The sequence below is a fragment of the Oryctolagus cuniculus genome, chromosome 12 (genome assembly GCF_964237555.1).
Source record: "Oryctolagus cuniculus chromosome 12, mOryCun1.1, whole genome shotgun sequence".
In the NCBI taxonomy this organism is placed as follows: Eukaryota; Metazoa; Chordata; class Mammalia; order Lagomorpha; family Leporidae; genus Oryctolagus; species Oryctolagus cuniculus.
Window position 1 is genome coordinate 113,494,152 of NC_091443.1, and position 9,879 is coordinate 113,504,030.

Here is a 9,879-nt window from a genome sequence, read left to right on the forward strand (position 1 = left end):
TGTGAGAAATGTTACCTACTTCAAAATGGTTTTGTAGGGCATGCCTGAATGGCATCTAATGGCAATAAGCAGGCCTTTTAATATCCCTTAACTATATTTCCAGCATATGTAGGGCCAGCATTGTGGCATATTAAATAAAGCCACTGCATATGACACTAGCATCCCACATGGGCTGTGGTTCATGTTCCAGCTACACTACTTCTAATCCAGCTTCCTGGTACAGTGGCAGAGGATAGCCCAAGTGTCTGTGCCCTGTTCCTTCACAGGAGACTTGGATGAATCTCTTGGCTCCTGCTCTGACCCAGCCCAGCCTTGGCTGTTGTGACCACAGAGGGTGTGAACCAGTAGAAGGAAGATTCACTTCTCTCTCTTTCTCTTTCTCTTTCTCTCTCTCTCTCTCTTTCTCTCTATCTCTGTGTGTGGTGAGAGTGTGGGTGTCTTTCCCTCTTTCTAATTCTGCCTTTCAAATAAATAAATATGTCTTAAAAAAGTATTTTAGGGGCCAACGCCGTGGCTCACATGACTAATACTCCATCTGCAGCACTGGAATCCCATTTGGGCACCGGGTTCTAGTCCCAGCTGCTCCTCTTCCAGTCCAGCTCTCTGCTGTGGCCTGGGAAGGCAGTGGAGGATGGCCCAAGTACTTGGGTGCCTGCACCTGTGTGGGAGACCAGGAGGAAGCATCTGGCTCCTGGCTTTGGATCAGCATAGCGCCAGCCATAGCATCCATTTGGGGGGTGAACCAACAGAAGGAAGACCTTTCTGTCTGTCTCTCTCTCTTGCTCACTTTCCAATTCTAACTCTACCTGCCAAATAAGTAAAAAAAAAAAAAAAAGTAATTTAAAAAAGGGTCCAAACTGTGGTACAGCTAGTTAAAACCATAGTCTGCAGAACCACCATACCTTATAGATACCAGTTCATTTCCTGGTGGTTCCAATTCCCATGCAACTCCCTGCTAATGGTCTGGGAAAGCAGCAGAGGATGGCCCAAATTCTTGGGCCTCTGCAGACACATCAGGGATCTGGCTTTGGGCTCTAGGCCTCAGTCTAGCCCAGCCCAGGCTGTTCTGCCTATTTGGTGAGTTAACCAGCTGATGGAACATCACTCCTAGAATAAAATAAAAAATAAAATTAAAAAGAAACAAACACACACACACACACAATTCCTGTCTTTCTGTCTTTCTGATTTAAAAAAAGTTTTATAAAATAAAAAAAAAGCTGGTCATGAATATTATGACTCAAGTTGACATATGATGGAACCAAGAAAGCTACTGCTAACTTTGTCTAGTGCCTCCTAATGCTTTCCTGCAGAAAAATCATTTCTCTTCCTTTCCAAGCACCCAAATACCAAAGGTACCAGTGCAACCCAGCATAACACTGTTTAGGGCTGCTTCAGTATTGAAGGAAAAAAATAGGAGCAAGGACACAAACCCAGGATGGTTTCAGGGTGACAGGATCCTCCTTACTTTGCACCTTGGTTTCTAATTGGAAATGGTTACAAGGCGAACTTCAGACACAGCAGAGCTGCACAAACACCTTCAATGAATCACAGATGTTGCCATTGGCTCCCTGTGTGTACACTGGAAGCACAACACAGAGCACTCCACAAGGCAGGAGCATGTTATACAAAATTTCTCCACCCTGCTGACCACAGTCTCAAGAATGTGCTGATCCAAATGCCATTTCAGTTCAAGAAAGAGACTACCTGACGTTTTATCCCTCAGATGTATTCCTGTGTGAAGAATGCATCCTCATGTGGGCATGGCACCACCACACAATGAAAGCCAGGCTACTAGCAGAGCTGTGGCTTTGATGCTCTGAGAGGAATGGGTAACATCTATGGGTTCTGACTGGACTAAAAAGCTTCTCCCTGCTCTAGGAGTCTGATACAGATTTGAATTAAAAGATAGAAACACAAAAACCAGCTGAATCTGTTAGGAAAGAAGAAAGGAATATTGGTTTCTAATAGTTACTTTGTATCATATTAGCCTTGAGAGGATTTCATTTAGTACTTACTTTTGAGGAAATAAAAAGATTGATCCAGTTCAGTCCCAACACATAGCATCTTTAGCCACTGATCGCATTACAGCTTGCCTTCATCACTATCTCCCACTCAACAAATGACAGCCCAACACAATGCTGACACCTGTTCAGTAGGCATCTCCAAAATCTTGACACACAAGTCAACAAAAGGGAAATGAAGGGGCTGGTATAATGGCACAGTGGGTTAAACCACCACAGCCTCAAATGATGGCATCCCATATGAATGCCAGTTTCTTTGAAGATTTATTCATTTATTTGAAAGTTGGAGTTATACAGAGAGAGAGAGAGAGACAGAGAGGTGATGGCAATGTGGTATAGCAGGTAAAGCCGCCACATGCAATGCTGGCATCTCATATAAGCACCAGTGCATGTCCCAGTTGCTCCACTTCTGATCCAGCTGCCTGCTAATGGGCTGAGGACAGCAGAAGATGGTCCAAGTACTTGGACTCTTGCCTCTATGTGGGAGACATGGATGAAGCTCCTGGCTCCTGGTGTGGGCCTGGCCAGGGCCTGGCCCAGCCCTCACTACTAAAACCATCAGGGGGGGCAGTGCCATGGCTCACTTGGCTAATCCTCCACCTGTGGGGCTGGCACCCTGGGTTCTAGTCCCTGATGGGGCACCAGATTCTGTCCTGGTTGCTCCTCTTCCAGTCCGGCTCTCTGCTGTGGCCTAGGAAGGCAGTGGAGGATGGCCCAGGTACTTGGGTCCTGCACCTGCATGGGAGACCAGGAGGAAGCACCTGGCTCATGGCTTCAGATCAGCATAGTGCCGGCCACAGCACGCTGGCCACAGCGGCCATTGGAGGGTGAACAAACAGAAAAAGGAAGACCTTTCTCTCTGTCTCTCTCTCTCACTAACTCTGCCTGTCAAATAAATAAATAAAAAAAAACACATCAAGTGAATGAACCAGTAGAGGGAAGATCCCTCTCTCTCTGAAACTCTGCCTTTCAAATAAATAAATATATCCTAGAAGAAAGAAAGAGAGAGAGAGACATCTTTCATCTGCTAGTTTTCTCCCCAGATGGGCACAACAGCCAGGGCTGAGTCAGGTGGAAATAAGAAACCAGGAGCTTCATCCAGATCTCCCACAATGGTGGGGGGAACTCAAACACCGGAGCCATCCTCTACTCTTTTCCCAGACCATTAGCAGGGAGCTGGATCATAAGTAAAGCAACAGGGATATAAGGCATCACCTATTTGAGATGCTAGAATTATAGGCAGTGGTTTTAGCCCATGATGCCAAAATGCTGCCCCCCGTGAGTGCCAGTTTAAGTCACAGCTGCTCCACTTCTGATTTGTCTCTGTTAATACACTTGGGGAAGAAGCAGAAGATGATCCAAGTATCTGGGCCCCTGCTCCCACATGGGAGCCTTGGAGGAGTTCCAGGCCCCAGGCTTTCAACCGGCTCAATCCTGTTCATCGTGGCCATTTGAAGAGTGAACTGGCAAATTGAAGATCCTCATCCTTCTCTGTCTCCCTCTTCCTCTGTAAACCTGCCTTTAAAATAAAATGCTTAATTCTTACAAGAAAAGGAAAAGGGTAAAAGAGGAGCCACATACAAATAACAGAGCAAAGCTACACTTGTGCAATCCCTCAGCAGCCTTCTGTCTTAAGTGGGAAGTCTCCAGCTTACAGACACTGACATAAAAGTCACACTTACAACATATTTCAAAATAACAGAGGACAGGTTTACAAGGCAGGTTGATTTTAAGATGACTTTTATTGTAAAGTTACACTATCAATAGGCAGATCCCTTTTAGTGCAACCAAGTGAACCCAGTGCCTACTTCAAGGAAACAGCCAAGATGTGCTGACAGTGGAGATAGCTGAAATGTCTCTGTTACTCTTCTCAACATCCTAAACAGAAGGGAAGAAGGTACTCATGTCTGTGATTATAGAGGATGGAAGCACACCAATTTCAGAAGAGGGGCAGAAAAGCTCAGAGAGAGTTTTCTTAGAAAAGAAAAGAAAAGAAAAGAAAAGAAAAGAAAAGAAAAGAAAAGAAAAGAAATCTCAAACTATAATGCGGGTTGAAAAAAAAACCATCAGTTCTCACCAGGTTCCAGGAAAACTGCTCATGTGAGCCAAACAATGGTATAGTTCCCATTATGGGCAGGTGTAACCCAACCAGGAACTCAGAGAATGAGCAAAGCTTTTCCAAGATGAAACATGAACTGTGAACCAGTCACACAGGACATCTATGTCTAGTGCTCAATGCGAGTCCCAGAATAATCACCCAGCAAACCTGTTAGGTCCCAAGAGAAGTCAGCTTTTTAGCCTTATGGTCACAAGGAAAACACAGCTGCTTGAAATGCTTTATGGTAACTAATAACACCTTCGTCCTTCTCTGAAAAACAAGGGCTGACAGTTAGGAAAACAGAATTATATGTAGTCTACCAGATGTGAATCAATGGAAAAGCTAGAAAATCATGTCAAGAAACATAATGATAAAAGCAATGAAATGAGGGATGGATGAGTTTCTTCACCCCTTTTCCTCCTTCAAATTCCCTAGGAACCTACACTTGTTAACATAGTGGCATTCACTCCACTGCCAAAACATTGGAAGGTAAGACAAGTTTGTCTACTTGAAGGTGCCCAATGTGAGTCCTTCAGTCTTTTTCAATGCCCAGTGTCACACAAGAAGCAGTCTTCCCAGGGAGAGGCCAAGTAGCTGGGCCATCATCCCCATTACAGACCAGCAGAAACAGCAAAGAGAAAAAGTGGAGAAGAAAGTTAGGGAAAAAAAAAATGGAAACCTCAATTTGTGGAGACTTCATCTTTCTGGCTTACAGGTGCTCAGACAAGAGCCACCACAGGTTTTAGGAGCCACTGGGGGGCAGCAGCACATCAGGGTCACTCAGAAAAATCAACAGCTTCCTGTTGTCTATACAAAGCTGATTTTGGTCTGTACACAATCCAGGTGAAATGCAACTGAATCAAGAAAAGAAAAAGACTTACAAAAACCTTCAAATACAGTATTCCACTGGAAATGAACTTTGCAAAGCTAAGTCACCCAATAGAGTAGATGGGGGAATCCATATTTCATAGAAATGCCATCCATGATAGCCCTGATATTCAGAGACCAGTTTTGAGTTTTACAATCCCCCCACATATGCATCCTCTCTTCATCTCCCCCAACAAAGACCAGACACCGAAGAATCTCCACATCATGCACATCTAGGAAAGCACATCTGTACACATGAGTTGTACAAACTGTGCACATGCATACCTCATGCACACTGGCCATAAACATGCATCTCCACATGTCACTTAAGACTGTTCCAGAACCAGGTTCTGAAGCCAACAGTAGCAACATTATTTTTGATACACACACCTTTCTCATCACACAGGATTCGTATTTCTCTTTCTGGGAAGTAATAAAGTCATTTTCAACCACATGATTGACATCTTTGACAGTATGTAGAAACAGAATTGATGTCTTTGGGATGTGTTGTCTAGAAGTGTCTGTCTTCTACAGGATTGGTAATTGTAGCCATTCATTCCCACTTAAACAGACTTGTAAACTGCCTTGGATATGCCATTAACATTTGACAGGGGTGAGGATTATTTTTTCCTGCCAAGATCATTTGTATATTTATGATATCATTCATGGATCACACAAAATTACCAAATTAAAAGTTATATGCTGTAGATTGAGTATCCAGTGCCACATGCAGTTGCCTTGGCAGGGCCAGAACAGATGATTTCATGGACGGGCTATTTCCCACCTCTGATTTAAAGCAAAATGTTAGCTAAAGTTCTGACTTCTTTCACTTTGGTTACTGGCCAAGTTGGAGCCAATGTCCACTAAAGGCCCCTAGAACCTACTGGAGTTAGAAGAAACTTTTTTCCATTTCCCTTGTAATTCTAGAGTGCACTTTCATAGCCACCACTTCCACTTCAAATTGTCTGTGGATGACCTAGTTCTGTGGCACACTGGTTTAAGCTACCTCCTGCAAAACAACCTTTCTATATGAGCACCAGTTCAAGTCTCAGCTCTCCACTTCCAACCCAGTTTTCCATGAACAGGCCTGGGAAAGGCAGCAGATATCCCAAAAGCTGTAAAGGACTTGTCCCACCTATCCTTTCCTCTCTTTTTTCTTAACCCACTTCCTCAACTTTGTGGAGACCCAAGTTGCCAAACCAACCCTTCATGTGTCCTTGCAATGCAAATAGCAAAGCTGATAAGTAGCACAGAGCATCTTGTGAAACAGAAAAGCTAGACATCCATTTTTCCCCAATTGCTTTCTACACCTACCCACCCCTTTTAGTGAAAAATTCCCTCTTCACTGGATAAAGCCTGCTGTCCTGGCTTACCTGCCAACAGCCCTCTCCTGAGATGGGCTGCACCCCCCTTTGCTTCCAAGAAAGCAAACTGTCTCTGTTGAAGTCAGTCTCTGTCTCCTTTTCCTATCTCTCCTTCTGAGGGTACAAAAGGCCAGAACTTGAGCTATTCCAAACCTAATAACTTGGGTCCCTGCCACCCACATAGGATTCCCAAAAGGTGTTCCAGGCTGTATCCAGGATTCACTTTCCAACTGAGCTAAGGACACTATCCAGGACTCACTTTCTATTTTTACTTCCTAGATGGCCTCATTGTGCTCAACAATTACTAATCCATGAAACACCACAACACATGAATCACTGAAACACAGTTATGCATGTGAAAACTTCATTATCCTGAAAGTCAGAAATAGTTTTCAATGTCACACCTTCTACTCCACTATGCAGGCAACTCTGTAGAGAGATATGCACTTATTTGTCATCTCTCTTCTTTCTTACCCTTCCTCACATTAACAACTTGTATAGATGCTTCCACAGACCACAGTCATTATGAAACTATAGAATTAATATCCTCACATGTCAAAAATGTCATAGGCTTAAACATGGAACCCCAAACAAGGCAAGTAATGGGCCCTCTGAATTAAAACTGTATGGACTGTAAGATAATCAGCTTGGAGGATCATTGGGTGACTGTAAAGAACTGGGCAGAGAGAAAGTATTACTTTTCTATATTTATGCTTTTATGGTCCTCCACTCTATGCAGACCCAGATTAAAATAGCTCCAGTTAACCCACACAGTAGATAGACTGTGTTAATTTCAGCTCACTTTGCAAAGAGATCAGTGGCAGGTAATTGATGGAACAAGGATATAAGCCACTCTTGCTCATCGCCCAAAAGATAGATCAACACGGGGCCAGTGCTCTGTGCAGTGGGTTAACACCCTGGCCTGAAACGCCAGCATCCCAAATGGGTGCCTTTCGAGACCCAGCTGCTCCACTTCCAATCCAGCTCTCTGCTATGGCCTGGGAAATCTGTAGAAGATGGCCCAAGTCCTTGGGCCCCTGCACCTGCCTGGGAGACCCAGAGGAAACTGCTGGCTCCTGGCTTTGGATCGGTGCAGCTGCAGCTCTGGCCATTTTTGGAAGGCCTCTCTCTTGTGTAACTTTGACTTTCAAATAAATAAATAAATCTTTAAAAAAAAAAAAAGATAAACATTGGAATGTATTCCTTGCCCTTGAATCTCAATTGAGTCTCACACCCTATGGCCCTCATACCCCACCCTGCATTCTTTTCCAAGTACCCAAAGCCCCACCCAGTTCCAGGAATTCCCCTCCACCTGCAGCCCCCTATCTCCACTCCCAAGCCAATCCCTCCTAAAATATAAAAGTGACAGCCCCTGAGGGTCCAGGCATCCTGCCACATAGTCCATCAATGTACATGAAGGCAGTTGGTCACACACCTCTAGGAATTTATTTCCTCTGAATAAATTCAGTCTGGCTGTAAATCCACACACTGCCTGCTCTCTATTCTGCACCTCTTTTCCTAACATTGTGGTGCCCTGTGTGAGGAGGCACCAATCTGCAACTCTTTTCCTAACAGTAATAACAGTTGACATCCTTGCTAACAGAAAGAAGGGCTGAAGACGGACATCAAAAAGCAGCGAGATAAATCAACAGCTATGATTCCATGGCCTCAAATTCAAGATTGAAAAAATGTCTGTCAACTAAACATGGAAGAGAGGTAAATCCACAAAGCTTCAGCACACCCTTCATACTGCTCCCACTTGGAAAAGGTCAACTGAACACTAGGGTACCAGCTGCCAGCTGTGCCCACAGGGACCCCACCTGGCCAGCGAGCACAGGATGCAGGCCATGGAGCAGATTCTAGTCTGATCCTCCTTCTCCAACCCCCTGCCCCCTCGGGCTCCCTGCTGAAGGCTATCAAGACCCACCCTGCTGCAATGGCCTTTGGATATAGCAGGAGGCCCGACCAGATGGCATAGTCCTATCCACTCAAAGTGAGAACCATCCTTATTAATATTTAAATAAATGTATTTAAATATTTAGCAAAAGGAATCTTGCTGATCTTCGCTGTGCTCTTATCTGTCCTACTTGTGCAGCTCCCCAATCCATTAAACCTCCCCTTATAACTCTAAAATAAAGCACGTTAACGAAAGTTTGGGCAAGGTAGCTTGCCACTGTTCTTGCACTGGGAGGCTGCAAGTGGCGATGGGAGATGGGACAGCCCGGATTCCAGCCCTGACTTTGCACGGAAAAGCTGCCAGGATCACTGAGAAGCAAGTGAGCCACATCTGGGAGCCGCCAGCCGCCCTAGCACCCACCCCTTCCCCCGACACGAATCCGCGCACCTTCTTATTCTCCATACTTGCCGTGGAAAGTCCAGGGAGCACGTCCTCTTTCTTCCGGGCACAGAGGAACAAAGTAGAGTGTGGGGCAGAGAAAGTCCCCAGCACGTGGGACCCACAGGCAGCAAATGAAGAGGCGCAGCAGCAGCGGGTGGGAGGCTCTGGGTGTGTGTTTGCAAACTGCCTGGGATTGCAGTGTGGAGCGAGAGGCAGTGACTGTGTGGGAAGGATCAGAGCAATCAGAGCAGCCTCATGGTACTGCACAAGCTTCCTCTGCTCCTAACTCAGAGGCCCTTGGGCAGGAATGCGCTCCCACAGATTCTTTCCTAACAGGGAATACATCGGGACACCTGAGGACTCTGGGAAATGGAGTCCAGGCTGGGGCATCTGGCTCTCCCCAAGGGCTTCAGAGGGCATTTGCTTTCTCTGCCTTCTCACCTCAGAATCTCAAGGATCAGTTGGTATTCTTCCTTTCGTGAACAAAAGCCTAGAATCTTTTTACCCAGAGGTTTTCTCTTTCATTAGAAGGCTCTTTTCTAGCATTTTCTTCTTAGCATAAACCTCTCCTGCCACCAGATCTCCCACAGGCCCACATCAGAGGGCAGATGATAATGACTTGTTGAGTGCACAGAATATTGAGGTGTCATCTAAATAGAAGACTCATGAGTCAAAACTCACCTCATGAGTGTACTGCAAGGTGAGAAAACTGAGGCAGGGGATTTTGGTCATGCTCAACCTTAGAGGCCTCCTTAAAAAGCAAGAACAAACAAGCAAACAAACAAACAAAACCTATCATAGCTCAGAAATGCCCAGCTGCCCACCTCTTGAGTACATGCTCCTGGAAAATGATACATCCCCTAAAACCAGAAGTAGGGGCAGGCACCATCTTGATACCCTAGAAAGCATATGCAGAGAGAAAAAACCCAACCCTACTAGAACCCATGTTTCAAAGGATCCAGCAGAAGCCTCAGAGGCTGGCCTCATGACAAATTTGCCCACAGGGGAGGCAAGACACAGAGGGTGTGAAGTGTTAGAGTAGACCGCCCGAAAAATGTCACTAAGAGACGTCTCTTATGCAAACAGCAAGGGGAAGCTTTATTGATTATCCAGCATGCTGGGGCTGTCTGATCATCATGAGCAGAGCAGCCCCGAATAACCAAAGGTTAGGGTTTATAAAGGCAAAAACCG

At 45.3% G+C, this 9,879-nt stretch overlaps 1 protein-coding gene across 1 annotated transcript in view; it reads right to left on the reverse strand.

Annotated features, from left to right (window-relative positions):
* Positions 1–8,969, reverse strand: part of LOC138844810 (zinc finger protein 334-like) — a 33,831-nt gene extending 24,862 nt beyond the window's left edge. The window contains exon 1 of the mRNA XM_070054858.1: positions 8,695–8,969. Within this exon, the coding sequence (XP_069910959.1) occupies positions 8,695–8,709 (15 nt within the window). The 5' untranslated portion in view covers positions 8,710–8,969. The remainder of the gene's footprint in view (positions 1–8,694) is intronic.
* Between the last annotated feature and the right edge of the window lie 910 nt (positions 8,970–9,879).